We start from the raw sequence: 21,965 nt of genomic DNA, 5'->3' as shown, positions 1-21,965 counted from the left end.
ATCGAACTGTCCGAGCGAATCAGTGTGCCGCCCGATACGTGCATACCTCTTCTCTTACTCTCTCTCTCTCTCTCTCTCGCTGATCTCCCGTTTTCTCTCTCTCTCTCGCACACACACATGTATGCGAACAGAAGGCAATGACAGCTCTCATGACAACCACGTGACATTTGCGGGTATTCCACTGGGCATCCAATTATCATTCGCCACGTACAATAAAAGACCGTCGTTCCCTTTCGTAAATTTAGATACATAAGAAAGTAAATGAGGGGATTGCGAAGATTTCCACGAAGATTTCCAAAGAGAAGAGAAAACAAGAGAAATTGAACGATTTCCATTTTTTTCTTTCTTCTATGATTTTCGAAGAACAGAAGGGCAGAACTGTTCCATTTCAGCTTGTTATAAGTAACTCGAATAGTCGTTATGCAATCAATTATCAATGTAATGCGACGCTGCTAATTACGATATCCAGTCGTTTAGCTTGCGTAATGATAATTTCACTGTCATCCCTGTCGCCCAACCGTTTAATTGCACCCTTTAGATAATCGTGGACTATCGATTTCACAATCGTTCAAAGATTCAAATGATATTCACTATTAGCTTCTTAAAAACGTTATCGTTATCTTCATAGAAAGAAAATCATCCAGCCGAACGTTCAACGCGAGACTACCATTTGTTTCGAGACCAAACATCGAATACTCCGTTCATCAGGAAACTTAATCGCTCTGTTTAAAAGAAAAGCAAGTGGTCTTTCGAGACCAGACGCGAAAATTTCATATTCGATGTAAAGCGAACTTTGTTTAGCGTTCGCGATGGCGGTTCATTCTTCCATACTTGATATGTTTTCTACACACATCGAGCCCACTGCCTGAAACGTCCCTCCCCTGTGAAGCGACACCGCTGAAAACCACTCCTGATCATTCGCGCGTACTACATTATTTTTACCTTCGCAACTAGAGCGGCGAAACACGCAGGCGTTATCAAACACGGCTTTGTCTAACTTTAATTGAAAATATTGGAATAAATCTTCCAATAGACATTGTCGAGCGAACCAGTGGCTGTACAGGCACAGTGCGCCAAGAGATAGGGGTGAGACCGAGGCTACGGGGGGTGTTGGAGGGTTGAAAACAGGGCGACAGAGCAAGGATGGGACGCGGGGAGGACGAAAGCGGGGTTGGAACGAGTAACTGGATGGCCGATGAGTGGAACAGGGACACGAACGTCAACGAGCGGGCCAGAAGAGGTAAATAGCCATTTGCGGTCGAGCTTATAGCGAAGGTTCGCTGTTCAAAAATGGCTACCGCCTTGTCGCAGTCACCGGACCGTTTTGGCAATTCGAATCAATCTCGCGCCTATTTCCCTTCCCACCAAACCAGCAGCGGCAGGGACACCTTTATTTCGTAGCCGTCGAAACAGTTTATGCCGTATCAGCGTTTCCGTCGGTGCGGCAAATGGAGTTCACCTGTGACCGTGCTCTTTCTCTTTGCCATTCTGGTCGCGTGTGTTCGACCGTGCACGCGGTTGCACAAAGTAACAGGTTATTATCGTTAGTCTCGACCGTTTCGTGTTTCACTTAGCGGTTTTCGGAAAGAGGCTTCATCCTCAACTGAAAACTATTCGTTTCTAGAATTAGGAACTTCCAGGAACACGCTGGTTGCTCACATATTTAGCGAAAATACGCGAATGCACGTACAATTTGCAGAGTTAATTAAACAAAGAAAATGAAGCGGAGGAAAAAATACGTACGGTGTAGTTTCGAGTGTGAAAACGTTGGCAAGTGACTAGCCGAAAAATGGCGGATCAGGCTGGCTAGGGTTGAACCGTCTGCAAGCTTCGACGGGCCTCGTTCGGAACCCCGGTAATGACGATAACGAATCGACGTAATGGCGGTAGGCAGCCGATCGTCGACTGCTGGCGACAACGCCGCCGCTTTGGAATTTGGAGCGTGGCAGAGCTACATAGGTAGGCACGAGCAACGACGATTATCGGAGTCGATCATTCAATTTTGCGCTGCAAATTGTCCGCGCCGGAAACTCATATCCGGGCACTTCCGGTTCTCCCTGGTTCCGCCCCCGGGAAGAGGAATCTGGCGAAAGGGCGGCCTCGCTGAATGGCCCGGTTCAAGAGCTAGCTAGGGACCTGAACAGCGTTGACAGACTGAAAGAGAGAGAGAGAGAGGGAGTGAGTGAGAAAGAAACGAGGTGGAGAGAGAGCCTCTCTCCTGGGGAGAAAGAGAGAAATAGAGGAAAAGGATGGGGTGGGAAAGAGAGAAAGAGAGGCCAGGGACAGACAGGAGAGAATCGAGGAACGAAGAGGTCGCAGGTTGGATAGACAGCAACAAGCACGATTTCGATTGATTGCTCGTCGTCCTACTAGGGCTGTTCGCGTCATTACCGATCTTGCTGAGAATGGAGCTTCACCTGTGCACTATCCTGATCCTCCGTTCTATTGTTGCCGTTATAATCCTTTGTCGAATGTTATTCGTTCCTCCTCTATGTGGAGGTGTTTACATTCGATAGACTACCATGTAGAAATTGCGTTTTGTTCTATCAATAGTCGGATATTCGATGCTTTTGTCGTTATTGTATTTGTTTATCGAACGTTGCTAGCCTGTACGAATTCATGTACTTGTTATACGTAGGTATTTATATTTGATAAAATAATTTGTACACGATTGTCCTATCGGGAAGCAGGCGATGTTCTATGTAAAATTAGCGACGAAGAGTTACAACGAATTCATCGTTCATTGGTTTCCTTGATTTTCGTGGTTTTTCTAACATCGAGCGTGTCTAATTGCGATTCGTGCTTTTTTTTAATTCGAACGAAGGCAGGTTTCCGAATTCTCGTCCCCCAGAGTACCGATAAAATTTGATTATTAAACTGGAAGCGCATCTAATCCGCGCATTACTATTCATCGCCACACCGCCGTCAAACTGACGAATCTAGCGAAATTATTCTCGTCAATCTGTACTCTATTGGGAGCCGAATTGGCGTGTGCACTGCTTTGCGGTCTCTTTGATCCATTCTCTTTCCCCTTTTCTTCTCGGTTCTTTTTCCGTGCAATTTCATCACGGAAAGCGACGGAAACCAGGAAATAGCTACTACGTTTATCTCTTTGTCCGAGGTCGTGAATAATCATAAAATCTTTTCCCATGTCGGATTGTCGGGCGAAAAAAATTATTAGCCGATTAACCGCGGCGAGCATAGGGCAAAAGTGGCAAGGACAACGGCGAGTCGATGTAAATCGGGATTTGTCGAATCGATCGTCGTTCGCATCGAAGCGGTGATTAGGCCACAGATACTAACTATTATCGGCTGCGCCTACAATTAGTGTCTTTTAGCAGGCACGGTCTAAATTTTCGAACTGTTTCGGTAAACACATCGTGGCGTTCCGCGTGGATGATGATACTGGCTTCATTAACAGTTTATACTCCACTTAACCGGCTCGTTTGTGCGGATTACGCTCGAGAAGATCGCCCTATAAACTCTACCGGATCGCGAACAGAAGTCTCGTAAAATTATGCAGAATTCGGCTGGGTCCCACTTATGAGAACGTATCGGCGGTCCGACGTCCGCCTCCATACGGATTACATGTTTTCCTATTAACGCAAATTCCATCGATACACTCGTTTCGATACAGATACAGCGGCGATCCTCGATTCGATGCGCACTCGCGATAATCTCGCGATCGTTCTTCCCAGAGTGGATCCGGTGAACGGTCACCGATGTATGAAAATTTACACGGTTCGAACGGCTCGTCGAACGAGCGCGATTTCTTGCTTCGATTATTCCTAAAACTGCGTCGCAGAAATTGAATTCTCAGGTAATCAAGCAATACAAATGCAAATACCAGGTCGAACGGCCGCGTTATCACCGCTTCGAAATATTCCGCATAAATAAACAATCGACGGCTACGAGTTACATTCATTTACAATATCGATCGACCAACGTGTTGCCGTTAAACCGGGCGTCGTTGATCAATCAACGATCTTGACGCACGTTCGATCGTCGAACTACACTCCTATGTTTTTTCCCTGATATTCAGAATGCCAGGTTCCGACGTTTCTCGCGATCTCTCGCTAATTTCGCCGCGACACCAATTGTTTGTCGCGAGTTCTACGTCGAACCGGACGCGGACGCGGTTCTCGGGTCAGAATCACGCGAGTCGCGGTCCAATTCGTCACTGTTCGCGTCGACGTGTTTCGGGGTTGATCGGTGTCGAACGATCGTTGGACGATTCGTGCGATTCGTAACCGTGAACAAATAGCCAATTATTCTTTTCCAAGTCATTACATCGTTCTGCGAGATTTACCGTTCCGTTTCATTCGTGCATCGTTCGCCTCGATTCGCCAATCAAAGCGACAGTTTGTAACGCTTCGCAACGGTGTCAGTTGATTTGTCAACGTTAGAGGTAATAACCCGTGCTATTGTATTATGCGTTGCATTTCCACCGTCCGTCCCCTGTTAACGTAACGAATTCCGTTCGAATAACAGAGACATCGCGTGTTAAACGCCTAGGATTTTCATGGCACGCGAATAATCTACAATAAATTCGAGTGACCTTTCGTTCGTTGTATTAAACGTTATATATATATATATGTATGTATATATATATGTATGTATATATATATATATTGCGGAAAGTTAATTACGGCCGCGAAACTAGTCGACAGTGTACAAAAGACACTCGCCGTTAGAAATTTCGTGACGAGAACGTAACGAGGCATCGTCGACGGACGCATGAAAGCGCTTACCTTCCGCAAAGGCGTGCTCGAAGTGGCTTTTGTGCGATTCACGGCGCGCGTCACAAGAATAGTTGCCAGTATGCGTAACACCAATGGCATTACCACGCCTAGCCTCGGTTTCTCGCGAAGCGTTTGAAACGAGTGACGCGCCGATAGCGTCACACAGTTCACCAGGATTCGTTTAACGCGATTCAAACGAAAGTTGGCAAAGTTGGTCTGGTTACACGACAGCGGCAGTGTCAGTGTTGCACGGCGGGCACAAAGTCGGAAATCGCCTTCAATAAAGTGCAACTTTCGCGAGTTCGCCTCGTCGTCGTCGACTCGTCGCCGGAGTTTCGCGTTCTAAACGAGCGAAAACAACGAACAAGTTCGTCGGCTGGAGTTCTTCTCCGAAAAATTAGTCGGCAACGGAATCAGTCTCGTTGGACGAGTCGGTGGGATTTAGAGAAGGAGACAGTAACGAGAAGAAGGACGATGCGTTCCGGTAATTGGAACAATTTTTCAGGTGTGACGGTACTGCTCCGTCACGATCGAAACGAAGAATCGCTTTTGTCGCGGCCGTTTAAACGCGACGAGGCGACCGACGAAGAAAGAAAGTTGGCCAGCCTACTAAAAATTCAAAACGCGGGCGAATTTCCTTGGGAATAAATTTCCAAGTTTCCTTCGCGAGAATAGCCGAGCAAATACGGCGTCGCGAGCTTATCCAACCCTGGAAGGAGCTAGAAAGTTTGACGCATTGCCGGTGAATAAACCGAAACGATTGTTACGCAACGTTTGCGTAAAGAAAGGGGGAAAGAACTTTTTTAACTGTACGTCGTGTGTTACGTGAATTCTATAATAGCCAAATAATAAAAGAAAGGAAAAGAAAAAATGAACCACGAGAGATTAGTTGGCTTTCTTTAACGTTTCAAAGCTACCGTTTCTTTCAGCTCGTGTTATTCATCCATATCGAGGACAACGACGATAGACTATGAATAATAGTCAATCCAATATAACGACGACGTGAGTAACTGATAACAATGTACATCGCGCTATAAAACGATACAGCATCCTGATCGAAACTACATTTTCAAATAACGATACCTTGTGAAAAAAGTTGCGAGTTGAAAACTCGCGATGCGCCGACAGCGATAACCCTATCGTCAGAGGCTGATGGAAAAGAGTACCTGTTGTCGCCTCGAGGAAGAATGTCGCATCCACGGAGACAAAGCATGTCCTTGACTGCCGTTATAAACCATCGACGAGGTCTTCTCGGGTAATACCAATTTCTCGTTTTCTAATTTTCTTTCGAGATATTATTCCATCATACATATGTACATACACGCGATTGATATATTATATCATCGATGACATTAATAACGTATCGAAGCCAAAATACTATAGGGCCTTGCATGATCAACGCGATATACAAGAGCGCAGAAAGCGTATAATTTTACGATCATTGAATTCAGTTTTCCAATGAAACATTTTCAACGTGACGGTCCACTGATTCGTTTGAATTTATTTCGCTGAGTGTATTGACGCGAAATCGACCGGTTCACTACGGTTAAATACCTGCCAGGTTCTTCACAAATGCTCGCTGAAATCGCGTTCTATACGTTTTAATCGTCACCAAACGATCTCTGTCTCGAATCCAATGAACGTCAAACGCGAAACACGAACTGATTCCCTTCCGATAGGGCATTGATTTCAGGGATAGGCAGTAACATGTCGCTACCCTCCTGCATCCCTCAGGATCAGGAATTTGTAACGGGACACACGACAGGATGTAAAATACCGTTGTTAAACAATCGGAATCATCCGGAGAGGAACGATCACGAAAGGCAACGACCCAATTTCCTACCACTGTCACCTGTCAACACGGCTTACGTGTCTGTAAACGCTTTGGAACCAGCAAAGGGTGAGCGCGTTTTTATTTACAAAAGTGCACGCTCAAAGCAATTAAGGGATGTTGAAAGATATTGAAAATTTCGTTCGATAGTCAAGCAACAGATGATCGAGCAACGACCAAAATTGACAGAGAAAAGAAAGTGTCATGCGGAAATGGTGTCCATTATGAGTACTCTCTACGCGAATTTGTTGATCGTAGTTGGACTTGCTGTACCTATCACTGCTAATGTGACGGAAAGAGTACCAGCTTCGTTGAATCAGGTGCTAAGTTTTCTTCTAAATATTCTTTAATGTCGTTAGAAAGAATATCATCTGCAGAAGTACGCTATAATGAATCTGTTTAGGGTTTCTACTTGTATTTGTACGTAGTCAGCGTCACGTTCGTGATCTCTATGTACGTAATGGTATTGAGGGACAAAGCCGAGAAGAATATGGCGCGGAAAAACGAGAAGGAAGAAGCGTTAAAATACAACGAGAAGGGCGATCGCGTGAACGCGTGTCAGGTAAATTTGCGCTTCGAAAATATTTAATCGCCTTCGAAATGAACTTGGAATCACGTCCAACATTGCCGTTACCTTTCGCACCCGCTAATGTTTGTCTTTGTCAAAGTGTCAGAAACGATCAGAGACAATCCCTTTCAGGTGTCTCGGCTTGTGCAACTGTTCACTAACTGGCAGGCCAATCATTCGTTACACCGACTCGGCCATTGAATAATTTGTACGAAAACATTTCTCATCGAGCGTGTGAAATCGCGAACAGTCGGCTACATTCTGATTAACGAGTCGCATTCAACCACGTAACACACGTACAATATACAGATGTAAAAAAAATCCTTCTTCCCTTAGACGCAACAGTACGGCAGCTTTTGTCTGAGACTCGGCGCAGTGGGATTTGGCGCTGGCTCGTTGGTATTTACGGGATTGCAAATTGGGGCGGAAATAGCTTCCGGTCCGTTCAGGGCGATTACACCGGGTGCCAGGCTGCTGCTAGTTACGGCCCAGATGCACTTTATATTTCTCAACAGTAAAAGTCTCAACTTGGCCAAGCACGCCGCCCTTGCCAAGTTAGGCCTGATGCACATGATCGCCACTAATCTCTGCGAATGGCTGCAGGTACGTGGACCGATGAATAAAATAGAAACATTTGTCATCGCGAGAAGAATCGCAAGATATTTGAACAAACCGATACTTTACACTCATCGTGTTTATACGAAACGCGATTCAAAAGCGAAACATCGTTGCATCAACTACATAGTCGAGTGATTCGAGTCAATTTGCCAGTGATCATCGCATCATGTCCGACAACATTCGAAAACGTTTCAATGATAACCAATTCGAATAAAGGAGAAAGAACATACCGGCAACAGAAATGATACCACTTTGAACGTCAGCCAGCATTTCGATGACCATTAGCATGAACGAGCGGTTAGTGTCGATTAAACGTATTTACCATTTATCAAAGCCGAATTCGCTGTTTATTTCTATATTCATAGAAACGCTCGCTATTGGTTTTAAACAACGCTAGGTCTCATTTTCACGTGGAAATGGAAGTAGTCGCGTATCAACGACCGGGAACAGTTAGAACGCGTGACTTTTGATCTTTGTGTTACGAAAAAGCGCGAGAGCGAGCAACGCGGTTCCATCACGCAGCCGATGCTTTCATCGTTGTGTTTCCGCTACGTCGATACGCGTGCGTCGACGTGAATTTTTCACGAGTCCTCAGGCATTCCGTTTGTTTGCCAAGGCGTTGGTCGAGGAAACGCAACACGAGATCGATCAGCTGGGCTACACGCACGACGACGATGACGGTATCCTCAAGTCGCTTCTGAGAGACGCCAGCCCGTTCCTTTTCCCGTGCACAATTGAATTCAGTTTAATTTGCGCGGTGATACTGTTCGAGATGTGGAAGAGGGTGGACGAGAAGATCGATGCTAAAAGCGAGATCCCGACGAGATCTTCGTATCACCTTAGCATAGATTGCAGCAGCTCTCACAAGTCAGCCTGGAAATTTAATTAGTCCGATAGAATTCCCCGTTAATTTGTTAATGCGATATCGTTGAGATTTCAAGATTGTTTCGTTCCGACGTTTCCTTCTCGACGTTTTTCAGAGGTCTCTTTGGCGGAATTCTAGTCGTTGCCGCGACGATATTGAGCTTGATCATGTTCTTCGTGCTGAAGGAGGCCAAGATGAAGATCGCGATCGTTCAGGTTACCTCGTTGGACGCGACTATACTTATGTTAGGTAAGTGCCGATATTTTATGGAATTATCGCATCGTATCGTGTATCGCTGTTGTGAAATTTACAGTTAACGGAGATCAATGATCCGCTGTGTCACCAAGATATTTTCTTAACATCGTGCGTTAAAGTCGCGTCGATAAAATCCCAATATTTTTATGTTCTATTCTTATAAATCAAAGAAACGATCAACGATCGCAGGTATGGTCGCTTCGGTCGCTGGAACATTGAAATTGCAAGCGTTGCAGCAAAAGATTATCAAGCCATCGGACTTGGATACCACCCTGTTGGCGGCAGCTCAAGCTGGGGTCTATCTGCATTGTCTGTTCGGAGTTGTTGGTGATATATTGACAATGGGTCCGACCTGGATACTATCGCTTATCACAGATTTATTGGCCCTGGTACAGAGCACGAGCCAGACACTGCTTATTAAAGTAAGAAATTGATAGCACGAGGAATAAAATCTTGCGCTATCGACAGGTAGAGGAACTGTCTTTCGACTATTCAAAAATTTGTAGATCGCGTGGGGAAGACGTTGTTCCAGAAACGACAAGCCTGGCAAGGAACTGATCACCTTTCTGATAGTCGTCAACATCGCTTTATGGACAGTGAACACACTGGAGAAATCTCGCGCGGGGGTTCGTCCAGATCATTTACGATTCTTCGGTGTATGGGCATGGACCATCATAACGCACGTGTCTATGCCGTTGGCTATATTCTATCGGTTTCATTCGGCGATATGCCTGTTCGAAATATGGAAGACGTGTTACAAATGTAGATCCAACAGCGTCGTTCAAACTCCTTACTAAGTTATCCGATTCAAAACGATGACTTTATAGTACGGTTATTTTGATAAAATTGTTACTTTTCATAAAGAGTACAAGTAAAACACACAAAGAAATTGCGTTATCCTTCGACGTTCCTTAATTACCATTTAACTTGGCAAACACAAAAGAGAAAGAGAAAGAGAGGAAGAGAGACTGAGAGTGCAGAAAAAAAATGAAGAAAGGAGGACTGACGATCCTTCGCAAATAACAACGTTACAAGACACAAAAGGCAAACTTGTCCGCAACGTTTACTACCTTGCACGGGAACTTCTAAGCTGGCACCAAAGACAAAGGGTAAAAGGGCCGTTTCAAAGCCTTCTTCGTTGGCTGCGACGATGTTGGCGAGGACGAGGACGAGGACGAGGACGCGACGTGCCATGCTCGACGCAAATCGATAGAGGTGCGTACTTTTATCGGTATACCACAGAGAAAAGATAGACGGTAACGATGATGGTGGACGGTCGACAGTTTGATACGGTTTACGGTAAACACATTTCGGTAGCAATCACATCACGAGGCAAGCAAGCCTCGCTGCAGCGAGAAGTAGGTGATGCTTCGGTGGTTGGAGAAAGCGAGCGAGTGGACGGTGAAGAGCTCTTAGCCAACCCTTTGTTGCTCCTGCCACCACTATTGCACCCTCTTCCTTCATCACCCTGCCGGCCCCTCCGCTCTGCCCTCTTTAACTCCTACCCTAAACGTAGTGGAGGCTGTACTCTTGACCAAAGGCTTCTGATTTACTTAGCCTATCGAGTGCTCTTGGACTCGTCCACCAAGAATACCGTGTACGCGTCCCACCCGTGTACCTTGTGTTCCGAAATTTCGAACTTAATGCTCCACTTACCGCCCGTCTACCTTCCGCGTCAAGATTTCCAAGACCTGATTGCGTTCGCTCTCGTATAAATAAATTTTTCGAGTAAAAGATCGGAACACGCTTAATTACTCACGGAGAGAGGGGGGAGAGAAGGTTTCTTTCGTGGGAAGAAAGCGTAACTACTAGTTGGAAAACTGAAAGCAATAATTGTTGGGAAGAATTTTGCACAAAAACATGTATGAATCTTCGGCGAAAGGAGAAAGAACAGAGGGTGTTAGTAACAGCCGTCACAATCCTCTAACGCTCGTCGTAGCTTTTGTTTTTTTTACGGATTTAACCAGGATTTACCGTCTCTACGACCGCCTAGCTGCGCGACCTACCACCACCAGCATCGGATACAATCTGCAACGCGCGCATGGAAAACGTTCGGCTTCCAAGGAAACGTGAAATCTTAGATTTGCCCGGCTTTCGTTGGATATCGTGAACTACGTAAAAAGTACTCACGCGAGTTTTTAGGAATTTGTCCGAAACGATCGACAGGACGGAAGCAGGACGAATGAAATTCGTAGAATAATCTAGCGCCATAGCGTCGTAATCCATTTACCTAATTTAATTGGCAGTAGAATTTAAAGTTGCACCATAAGCGGTGACCGTAATTGTCGTATAACGAGTCATCTATTAACGATAATAGTTATTATCGGACTGAATCGGCCACGCAACGAGAATATCGATTATTATTAACGACGAGATTATTTATAGCGGGGACACCTTGAAAGCGAAATAATCAAGGACTGTGTGAATTTGCATTTAACATTCGATGAATACGAAACGTTTCGCGCGAGTTTGACCGTTTGCGCGATAATTCTTGGACGAGGCACGATGCTGCTTGTATGGGTCACGGAAAAATCTTGCAATTTATCGGGTCCTGTCCCGTAACTCCCGTCGATTCGAAAGTCCACGTTGGCAGAAAGGAACCAAGCGTGGAAAAGGAGGAAAAGGCGACGCGACAACGACGGGACGAGGAAACCTTGATATATCCTCCAAACACAAGAAGAGAGAACGTCTTGGCGGATTTATCGGAGCAGCAGATAATGGATGGTCTCCCAGCGGGGGAACTTTTTTGAATAATATAACGTACAACTAGCGGAAATGCTTCGATTTTATGGCGAATTGAAATACGCTTATACCTTTTCCTCTTTGTCTTTTTCTCCAGTAAATACTGCAATAAAATAATCGCCCGCCGCAAGGAATAGCCTTTTGTTGTTGCCCACGGCCATCAGCGGAGGACCGAAAACGTATCGACACGTGAAATCATTAAACGTTCGAAATAAAATTATCTCGGCGAGAGCGGAGCATAAAGGAGCCATGCGAAGGGTCAGCGGCGATTCTCTTTCTCGACCCAATTACACGAGGCTTTAATGAATTTTCGATATGGTCGTAGCTGCCCGCTACGACGCGTTGATAAAAAGGAAGAGGAAAAACAAGTAAATTATTCGGTCGCTGTCGATGTAACTGAAATAAGGAGGAAGAGTGTGAAAGTGGAAAGGGAGGGGTAGACATTGACGAAAAGATATGACAGTGGTATTGGGTAGAACAACTCTACCCGACAAATACCACTGGCGGAGGTCGTCGATTGGACGATCCTCGGGAATGTATTTAATTCGATTGGACTCTGCCTCCATCTGGACGAGACAAGAGAGAAGAAGGGAGGGTAACTCGCAGCAAGGACGAGGGAACCTCTGTTTCCGGCGGAAATGAGACCTTCGCGACTCGTACTCCCATCCTCCGCTACCAATTTTGCCTCCTCCTGAACGCTTTCTCGAACCTCTTCGATCAGCCTATGGTCGTTTCCCTAACCGAACTATCTATCGCTCTCTATCTCGACCGTGAGAATGCAAATCGTATTTATATCGTATCTCACGCGACCAGGTAAATAATTCAAGCAGCCATAGTTACTCGCGTTTCGTGCGAAACTTGCTCTCTGGAAATCATTGAAATCCACTTGCCGAATTACCCGCGTTTCCCCGCTCTTTCCAGCTGCCGCGTTCCTCGCTCATCCCGCTCCGTCCCTTTCCACGTTTCGCTCTCTTTCAAATATTTAAATTATAAATATTTACCGACGTCGTGAATCTCTAGTTTCTGACCGAAACGTGCAACCGAAAGCAGACGTTGTAATTTGACAGCGATATTATCATTATTGGACGACCGTTTATTTGCGATTTATTGAAATACATGGCCGTGCGCCGGGCAAATTGGAACTTAAACAAATCCCATTTCTACGATGATACCGTGTTTTCTATTATAGCAGTGACTGCGTAGGAGAGTAGGAGTGGTAAGCTGAGTAAAAATAAAAAAGACATTAGCGGAAGAAAAAAAGGAAAAAAAGAAGGAAGGTGAGACGAGGTAAAGTCGGAGCTGGAAAGACTTACTAATGCTCCCTCGCAGCTCTGCTGAATGTCGCTTGGTCTCCATGGATGTAATTTTCACTGTATGCCCGGATTAGAAGCCAGCTCGTCGGAGGCTCCTCCACGGTATGCCGCTTGATAAGTATTGCCCCATACCTCTTGAATACACTAGAACTGGAAAAGGGATTCGAGATGATCTCAAAGCGGTCGATTGGCCTCGACGTGACGTTACGGGTCACGAAGATAGGCAGCTGTTATGTCTCATTAAAAATCCAGGTGCTATAATAGCGCGGATTAATGATAAGAGCATAAAGGCAGCAGAATCATGTAGGTTGTCAGAACGTAAAAGCTATTATTACGATACCTGTCGTTGCCATTTCGATGAGATTGAGCTTACTTAACGTCTCGAGAGAAAAATATCCATCAATCTTTCCAAAGAAGGAGATCTTAAGAAACCAATACTTGATACGCATACTTTTATATATATACATATAAATTTATCTATATTTAACAGGCGTGTACACAATTTTTGCAACACGGTCAATGTAAAGGATATTTTACTTAAAGATATTGAAACATCTTTCTTATAGGTTTTGTATGTGTCGGTGAAACCAATATCTATTTAAAGTAAAAAAATTGCTGATCGAAAGAGTGGATTACGTGAATTCACCGTTCTTGAGAAGGGCAAGGACAAAACTTTTGCTAGATGGTATTTCTTACAATCAGATAAGCGGATCATTGGAAAATTCGGTAAAAAAATAATCCTAGGGAAAAATGCACCGGCGTAAGATACTTCTATATTTCTGTATTCGGCTCTTTAACTCCAAATGATGCTGTGAAAAAAAATGTAAAATTATAGTTGTGTGTAGAGGTATCGATAGTTACGTGGTTTTTAATGAAACGATGTGAAATAATATGTGGGCTAAATAATTATTTAATTTATTTTCCTTTATTTATGTTCTTAGGACTAAGAAGTACATTGTCATATAATGCATAACCGATAATATAAGAAACTTTCAATAGCTTATAGTTTTAGTATTCGCAGTTTTAACTCAATAGATATATCATTATAAAGTTGATACTGCTGGTGCAATAATGTTTTAATCACGTTGTGTTTCAAGCAAATTTGTAATTTATTATCCTTGCCAAAAGCACTGAAATGACATTTATAGATATGCCGCCGATTTTTGTTTTTTATGATGCTATTACGATAAATTATTTAAATGTCTTTTATTCACATATGTAATTAAACCTGCATCGGCTTTGGCATTCTCGAGGGTTCAGATGTTCGTGGTAGTTGAACACACTCAGCTAATGTCCGTATCTAAAATAAATATAAAAGTTGTATTTGGGAGTTAGCATATATATAAAACGGAAAAGTTATATAAAATATATGAAAAATTTTTGTGCTTCTTCTACAAACACACAATTTTCAAAAGCTTTAAGAAGCCTGTTGTGTATCGTTGTTTGTTGTAAATTGTACTCACTTTTGGAACTCCCACTCTCGATTATCAAGTGGACAAACTTGTCGAGTCTTCAACCAACGTGAGATGCAATGGAAATGGAATGCATGCTATGCGAAAAAAAAGTGTAAAAAATTAAAATAAAAAAGTTAAAATATTTTAATTCTGCTGTTGATTCTAAATGTGTATTGTAACAAAATGCTATAACAATAGAACGCATACATTGCATACACCCCAAGCTACGGTACATTCTTCGCTAGTAGCTGACGCTTGATTTGCTTGACATTCAATACATAAATCCATTATATGATTACGGCAGATCGCGCAGTTATCTACTACGATATCTGTAAAATAACAAATTTTATAATTATTGGGAAAATCTTGCAACATAGGTATTAAATTAACCATATTACTTGTTACAATAAATTATATGTATAATGTAATTTTCAAATACGTACCCCATGCCCAAAGGGCCACAGCATTCCACTGTAATATAAAATTTCGTATTTTCAATTAAATATTACAGATAAACCATGTGAATATAATAAATATGACAACGCAAAAATGAGGTTAGAATTCGTGGATTAATTTCTTAGAAGTTTTTAAATTTATACAAGATTTATGAAATATTTTCCTAATTTCTTCGTCTCACCTTTTTTACTTCAAAACGTTTTTTCTCTCCTTTACTACTACTCGAAGTTGGTAAATCACTTTCTTCATCATCAATTTCCATTGCCGACGCCATATCTAAATTTTGATGTCTGAAGCCAACTGATATCTGACACCTTGTGTGAGAGATTCGAAGTACAATGTATAGGCGATACGAAGGCAAGAATCTGTACGAATGTATTTACAAGTTACAAGTTTTTTCAATTATTAAACATTTTGTGCGCGTCATAAATTGTCATATTGTATAAACATCAATACCTTCATTTCGTATTGAAAACAATGCTTAAGAATCAAAGTATCTATTGTAGAAACGACGTATAGTATCATGTCATTGTATCGACATTAGGTTATGTTTTTAAAGAGGACCTAATACACGAAAGAACATGACAGTTACTTCGACCATTTAATAACTAGATAAGACCATTTTAATTTTGTTTTGGTGTAAATTCTAATCCGTACTTTTGTAATCCGTAACACAGTATAAAATATATTGCACGATGAGACGAAAGGCGGGCGTTGGTGCTATTCAAAAACAAAAGCTGGAGCGAGAAAAATATAGAGATAAGGGAACTGAGATTCAAGAAAATCAGTTTGAGCAAATGACAAAGCATATGGAAACATTTCGCGTGAATTTAGAAGAATTTGCCTCAAAGTATAAAAATGAAATTAAGAAAAATGCACGTTTTCGGCGGCAATTTACTGAAATGTGTGCATCAATAGGTGTAGATCCTTTGGCCTCAGGTAAAGGATTTTGGTCAGTTCTTGGCATAGGAGATTTTTATTATGAACTTGCTGTTCAAATTGTTGAAGTTTGTATGGCTACAAATTATAAAAATGGTGGATTGATATCATTGGACGAACTTAGGACAAGATTGATACAAGCCAGAGGCCGTAGGAAAGAACACCAAGAGATCACAAATGAGGACTTATTAGCTGCAGCAAAAAAATTACGAATTTTTGGAAATGGATTTTCTATTGTTCCAATTGGACGTGGCAAGCATTTAGTACAATCTATTCCTGGTGAATTGAGCATGGACCACACTGCTGTGTTACAGCAAGCTAGTTTATCTGGAAATGCATATATTTCAAGAAATATGCTGTGCAAGGAGTTAAAATGGGAACCAGATAGGACACAAAAAGCCTTGGACCACATGGTGAAAGAAGGACTGGCATGGTTAGATGAACAAGGTGAAAATGAAACATTATATTGGTTTCCTAGTTTATTTACAGCCTGCATTGTATCCAAAGAGTAAGCACAATATTGACTTTACTATATATAGATAGACAGTGTTTAAAAAAAAGGATATCTGTAGCATAAAATGTATTTTTAATGTGAATAAATTTACATATTCCTGTAATATGTACACGATGAAACATCCATTATAAGGTTCTTGTAGATGCAGGAAAACACTATCACCTAATTTCATTCGGTTCATTAAATCTAAAACAAAATATCCATAGTTAGTCTAAAATATCTTATATTACATGAATACAGTAAATACAGACTTCTGTATATCCTCAATTGCATGTTGTGCCAATTGTTGTTTGCAAGTTAATAATTCTCTATTTAATTCATTATTTTCCTTCTGTAAGAAATTTATCTTTCCCCTGAGTTCTTTAGATTTGCCTTGAAATTTAACTGTCAAAGATTTTGCTTCATCCCTCCATCTAAAATATAAAATAACATAAAGATACCGATAATTTCTCATTTACATCTGGAAAAAATTTATGTACTTTTTACTTAATTTTTGGTGAACTTGAACATGATTGATTAACTCCTTTGTTTTCCTATCAAATTTCTCTTGCAATTTATTCATATAATCTGATAATGCAGACTGACAACAATGACATTTGTTTTCAACTCTGTAATAGAAATATTTTTTATAATATCGCTTGACTTAATAAATACTTGTATTTACTTACGTAATATCAAAACTAGGCTTATTTTTGACATATGGATTTATTCCATCAGTAATGTCGTCTCTAAATTTATTTTCCTTTACACAAGTTGCTTTATGAAGATTAACTTCAAGTTCTTGAATTTTATTTCCAAGAGAATGCCTTTCATTATCCCTTTTCTGTATTTCATGCTCAAAATCATGTTTCAATGATTTTAATTGCAATACAAGGTTTTCTTTATCACCTAATGTTTTAGCTAATTGATTCTCTAAATCCGAATATTGTTTCATTATATCTTTATTTTCATGATTAGCTTTATTCATCTGATCTTGTATGTTACTAGTTTGCTGTTCCTCTAACTTTTGTAATTTATCATTTGAAGTACCCAGCTTACTCTCAAGAATAATAATTTTTTCTCTTAATTGCTTAATTTCCATATCATACTTATTTTTAGCTATTGCTTCATCGTATACTTGTAACTGAAGTTCCATACGTTTGGCTTTCTGTTCATATTCTAATACTTTTACACTTAAATCTCTACGTATTTTGTTTGATTCTTCTTCAGTAAATTTCAATTCTCTCTGAGCTTTCTCCGCTACTGTTATTTTTGCCTTTAGTTCTGCCTTAAGTTCATTGATTTCTGTTAGATACCTTTTCGTATTTAACTCAATCTCATCTCTTGTTTTTTTATTCAACTCTTGTATCTTTACATCATATTCATTAGCTATTACGTTTAGTCTCTGTTCTAATCTGGCTTTTTCTTCCAATACAAGAGTTTCACGACGAAGCACCAAATCCTTTTCTCTAACTGCAGATTCTATCAATTCAATAACTTCTCCCATCTTAGTTTTTGTTTCCTTGTCCCTTTCCATTACGTTTGCAGCATATGTTTTAACTTCATTCAACTGTTTTTCTAATTCTAATTTTGCTTGTACCATTTTATTGGTTTCTGTTTTGGCATAAGCTAATTCCTGTTTTAACGTTTCTATCGTCAGCTGATTATTCCTGTCTTTTTAAAAAATAAAAATAATGTCTCTATTTGTTATTGCAAATTATAAATAGATGTTACTGACCTTTATCATGTGCGCCCATTTCAAGATTTTTATATTTTTCCAAAAGTTTATCCTTTTCGTTAGTCAAACTGTTAATTTTTTCTTTACTACTTTCGTACAGTGTTTGATGTTTGATAAAATTATCTTTGGCCAATGCAAGCTTTTCCTCTAACATTCTAATAGCTTCCGAGTAACTTTCCTTAATAGCATTTGTTTGTTCTTGATAAAATTTTGTCCCTTTTCCATATACTTGAAATCCTTTTAATTGATCTTCTAAGGCACTTACAGTATCCAGGGAAATATGCCACAGCTGCAAAGCTGAATCTTTTTCTGTTTCTAACAGCTTAATACGTTCTTGTAAATTTTTTATTTCCTTTTTATGTGCATCTTCGTTATCACATTCTTCTAAATGAATACGATTCAAGGATTCTTTTATATCGGTAACCTTTTGATTCTCATTTCGCAGAATTTCTAATTCAACTCGCATATTATATTGTTCTGTCTAAAAAGTGGATATATAACAAATATTTTTAGGTGCATATATACAATGTTTTGATTTGTACAAACAGTATACCTTGCATAAGTGCAAATCTCGTTTGAGGTCCTCCACAATTTCATATTGTTCTTCGAGCAACGTATCTCGCTCGCTGCTATTGATAAAAAAAACTTACCAAATATATTTATCACAAATAAAACAAAGAATACAGGAAGATATATAACCTTAAAGCTAACCTTTGTTTCCGAGCATCATCGTGTTCTGTATCGAGCATTTTATCGCTAGAATGATTTATGTTTCGCAATATTATGTTGCGCGAAGGAACATGATGAAAGATATATTGCACGTTTAATTTACATTTGCAATGTTTCGGGAGATATTTCAAGCAACATCATTGAAGCCGGACGCGTAAACATCAACAATGTCTCATTTTACCGATAGCGCATAAATGCATGCATTCAACAGGATGGTCGATAATAGTACACAAAATGTTAATATCCTGCAGTATATTCAAAGCATTGCAATAAAATGATACATTAAAATTCTAAATTCACGTGATTGTTCGTAAAACTTTCTCTGTTATAAAATATAAAACATGACGTGCAAGCAGATGATATAATACCGACTGAAGATGATTCATGAAGCGGCAAATTTATCATTTACCAACAAGCAAACATTTCGAATAATCGTATTCGATTACACGCAGGAAAATGCGCGTGAAAAGGTAAGAATATAAAAGTTACGAATAATAAGCATAAAATGTACGTATTTATATAAAAAAAAGTCATTTATTCGTATCATTGCATAAGCTTTCGTTTTAGCGGGCGTCTCTGTTAAATTGTTCAAAAAAGGCTGCAGTCGGTTTGTTTTTGTAGAGCACACGATTCAGATAATCCTGATGAGATTTGTGTTGTTGCGCGAGTTCCAAATTCTCCTCTGCTATCTTCTTCTTAATCTCTCTGCAACGTATCGATTTATTCAATTCTCTTTTTTTGTTATAATTCAACAAATGTTTAACCTAAACATCTTACGTTCTTCTCCGGTCAATTTCACGTTGATACGAATCCGCTATCTCTGCCTGGGTGTTCATTAACCGATCCCATTCCTCGTCCCTTCGCTTCTCCTCTAATCTCATTTTCTGGAAAAAGAGGTTTACCCTGAGCGAGCCAAATTTTTTGTTCCCCTGGCCGTGCCCTCGCATGGCCGTGACAACGGTTGGCACTGTTTCAACCATCCGCGGCGCATCGTTAAAACCGCGCAAAACAACCGTTCATTCCATCGGCTTTTACCTCGATTTCTTTCAGCTGCTGTGTTTGCGCCTCTCTGAAAACCCTAAGCTCGTCCGCAGTCATGCCCTTGTAACGTGAGGCCAACGGTTTGTGCGGTCCATGAGTGCTCTCCGCCTGCTCTTTGGCTTCCGTAAGGAAGTCCCCAGTCACGTGATTGTAGATATCCGCCTTCTTGTCCTCCTCCTCTTGAAGGGCTTCGCAGTGGCGGCGGTACTTCTGCTCCTCAGCCTGTCGCAAGGGGACGAAAAACGAAGCCGGTCATTCGACTAAAACGTACGATCCAACGGAGCGTGACAATTTGAAGAGAAAAAAAGTCAAGGATCAGAACGTGTAGGAAGAGTCGGGGAAGCGACCGAAGGATCGTTCGTCGTGTTGTTACCGAGACTCGTACGTCGATGACGTCATCAAGTTTGCTCATCGACCGTAGCAACCTCGTCGTTGCTGTAAACGGTGCTCACCTTCGGCGAAGGTTTATGTTAACTGTGTAGCCCATGCTCGGGACGTGTTAAACGACGAAGCGACAATAACTCCGTCTGGTCGGTGCAGTGACACCGAGGGAATTCATCAGCGAACAGAATAGAACAGCCGTATCAAGTACAACGAGATTTTGCCACCGTTGAACTCTGACATTTCACGGTTCGTCGTCATTGGCTCGTTCGCGACGAGAGAACAACGAGAGAGACAATAAGAGAGGGAAGACTTTAAATCAATTAATGAGATGAAGTGCCATCAAGCACTTAATTATCTGAATTTACACTTTCTCGTCGTCCACGAACAACGACTAGTACGCAAATACCTAGAAGAGGAACGACAGGGAAACGGATCTCCGTCTGTATGAGAAGGAAATTCGATTCTCTCTGTTCCCCGGCTTGTAAAATACAACCGTCAGATAATAAGATTCTTATCTTTTTCTTGCAGTTCCTGACGCTTTGTTCCCGATTGTTTCGTCGAAGGACTAAATAGGAGAAAGCCTTACCAGAGCTCGATTAAATTGCGCGGTGGCTTCGTTCAATCTTCGACGACAGTCTCGTTCCATCTGATCTAACGCCATGGCACGCTTGTCCCTGGAGATGACAGCTGCTTCGTACGCTTTCTCGGCTTCCTCGCGTTCCCTCTCCGCCTGCATACGTTCGTTCTTTTGCTTTTCGATCCACCACCTCATCTCTTCTTTCTGCGCTTTCGACCGTTCTTTTGCATTATCGTCCTCGCCCGCGAATCTGCACCATTCGACCATCAAATATTTAATATCGTTATATCGTTCCTTCTCAAGCTCGAGGAGATTCTCACGCGAATGAAATTTACTACGACAACATTTACTTCTGTCCAAAACCAGCTTCAAAAGAGAGGTCGACATCGGCTTTTTTAAGAGCAGTCGGATCGTAAAGATCGAAATCCCGACGCTGTTCGGCACGCTGATACTGCTGTCTAAAGTGTTCGATCTCCTTATTTATATTTCGCCTTTCCTGGAAAATCAACAATGACAAGGTGTAACGTGGATTCCGTTAACAAAGTATTCAAAAGGTAAAAAAAAAAAAAAAAAACGCGCAAAGAGCAACGAGTACGCGAACAAAGTCGGAATTTTTAACGATGACACTGCAAAAGACAATTAATCATCCGGCCGTTTGCTTTTTACCGTCCATAATTGACAGTTTACCTCTTCTTGTTCTTTTTGCAGCAGTAAAGCGACCTTACTACTGCGAATCAAATTCTCGTCGAGCTGAGATTCTCGGGCCTGTTCCAGCTCACGTTGCTGCTTCTTTTCCGCGACCTGTTTGTCCAAGAATTCCTTGTCTATCTGCGGGTGTTACGGATAAAAATTATTATGCCGGACGTTCTCGAAAGCGCAGCATGATATATCGTCGTTTCGCGTGCGTATACACTTATCGTTTTTGTCCTTCATGCACGATCGATCTGTAACAGGTTATCGTGCTCGATGGAAACACTTTGCTCCTTGAGACTTACTCCGATTTTCCTGAATCGTGGATTGAATATTCGTTCCTTTCTTTCCGCATCTATCTGCCGTCTGCGCTGAATGGATGCGGCCAGTTTCAGGTCTTCTTTGGTCGCGGTTTGAAACTTCAGCATCGTGCCAAATTCGATCTACGTGAGGACGAGCGTAACCAGAGCCCGAGTGTCAGCTAGCCACGAAAGCCGCAAGAATCACGTGGAATTCGTTACCATGGAGCG

General features: G+C 41.6%; 5 protein-coding genes across 11 annotated transcripts; 2 read left to right on the top strand and 3 right to left on the bottom strand.

Annotated features, from left to right (window-relative positions):
- The first annotated feature begins 774 nt into the window (after window positions 1-774).
- On the top strand, window positions 775-9,768 carry LOC132907840 (proton channel OtopLc-like). 5 transcript variants are annotated; one of them, XM_060961265.1, is made up of 12 exons: window positions 3,461-4,408; window positions 5,248-5,551; window positions 5,672-5,744; window positions 5,839-5,997; window positions 6,422-6,642; window positions 6,724-6,893; window positions 6,977-7,135; window positions 7,478-7,744; window positions 8,376-8,626; window positions 8,740-8,873; window positions 9,069-9,301; window positions 9,386-9,768. In XM_060961265.1, exons 3-12 carry the CDS (start codon window positions 5,713-5,715, stop codon window positions 9,674-9,676), a joined length of 1,917 nt encoding a protein of 638 aa, XP_060817248.1. In that variant the 5' UTR covers window positions 3,461-4,408; window positions 5,248-5,551; window positions 5,672-5,712; the 3' UTR covers window positions 9,677-9,768. The 5 variants fall into 5 exon arrangements, with proteins under 5 accessions (XP_060817251.1, XP_060817248.1, XP_060817246.1 ...); XM_060961268.1 differs by lacking the exons at window positions 3,461-4,408; window positions 5,248-5,551 and adding an exon at window positions 775-1,240; XM_060961263.1 differs by lacking the exon at window positions 5,248-5,551.
- A 4,072-nt stretch (window positions 9,769-13,840) lies between these two features.
- On the bottom strand, window positions 13,841-15,185 carry LOC132907852 (RING-box protein 1A). Of its 2 annotated transcripts, XM_060961293.1 has the most exons (5): window positions 15,026-15,185; window positions 14,832-14,859; window positions 14,596-14,717; window positions 14,398-14,483; window positions 13,841-14,234 (listed from the first exon to the last, which is right to left on the bottom strand). In XM_060961293.1, the coding sequence occupies exons 1-5, from the start codon at window positions 15,116-15,118 to the stop codon at window positions 14,222-14,224; spliced, it is 342 nt and encodes a 113-aa protein (XP_060817276.1). In that variant the 5' UTR covers window positions 15,119-15,185; the 3' UTR covers window positions 13,841-14,221. The 2 variants fall into 2 exon arrangements, with proteins under 2 accessions (XP_060817276.1, XP_060817277.1); XM_060961294.1 differs by lacking the exon at window positions 14,398-14,483 and having other exon boundaries at window positions 15,026-15,171.
- A 354-nt stretch (window positions 15,186-15,539) lies between these two features.
- On the top strand, window positions 15,540-16,416 carry LOC132907848 (vacuolar-sorting protein SNF8). The gene has a single exon (XM_060961286.1). The coding sequence runs from the start codon at window positions 15,540-15,542 to the stop codon at window positions 16,293-16,295; it is 756 nt and encodes a 251-aa protein (XP_060817269.1). The 3' UTR covers window positions 16,296-16,416.
- On the bottom strand, window positions 16,333-18,903 carry LOC132907841 (sodium channel and clathrin linker 1-like). Of its 2 annotated transcripts, none has more exons than XM_060961269.1 (7): window positions 18,726-18,903; window positions 18,568-18,643; window positions 18,015-18,495; window positions 16,966-17,950; window positions 16,777-16,905; window positions 16,549-16,710; window positions 16,333-16,483 (listed from the first exon to the last, which is right to left on the bottom strand). In XM_060961269.1, the coding sequence occupies exons 1-7, from the start codon at window positions 18,761-18,763 to the stop codon at window positions 16,456-16,458; spliced, it is 1,899 nt and encodes a 632-aa protein (XP_060817252.1). In that variant the 5' UTR covers window positions 18,764-18,903; the 3' UTR covers window positions 16,333-16,455. The 2 variants fall into 2 exon arrangements, with proteins under 2 accessions (XP_060817252.1, XP_060817253.1); XM_060961270.1 differs by having other exon boundaries at window positions 18,568-18,640.
- Window positions 18,904-19,265: 362 nt separating this feature from the next.
- On the bottom strand, window positions 19,266-21,871 carry LOC132907843 (RIB43A-like with coiled-coils protein 2). The gene is made up of 7 exons (XM_060961280.1): window positions 21,741-21,871; window positions 21,433-21,573; window positions 21,096-21,241; window positions 20,755-20,995; window positions 19,779-20,006; window positions 19,521-19,627; window positions 19,266-19,448 (listed from the first exon to the last, which is right to left on the bottom strand). Exons 1-7 carry the CDS (start codon window positions 21,861-21,863, stop codon window positions 19,307-19,309), a joined length of 1,128 nt encoding a protein of 375 aa, XP_060817263.1. The 5' UTR covers window positions 21,864-21,871; the 3' UTR covers window positions 19,266-19,306.
- Window positions 21,872-21,965: the final 94 nt, after the last annotated feature.

Source organism: Bombus pascuorum, chromosome 6, assembly GCF_905332965.1.
Source record: "Bombus pascuorum chromosome 6, iyBomPasc1.1, whole genome shotgun sequence".
In the NCBI taxonomy this organism is placed as follows: Eukaryota; Metazoa; Arthropoda; class Insecta; order Hymenoptera; family Apidae; genus Bombus; species Bombus pascuorum.
This window is presented reverse-complemented; position numbering and strand designations above follow the sequence as displayed.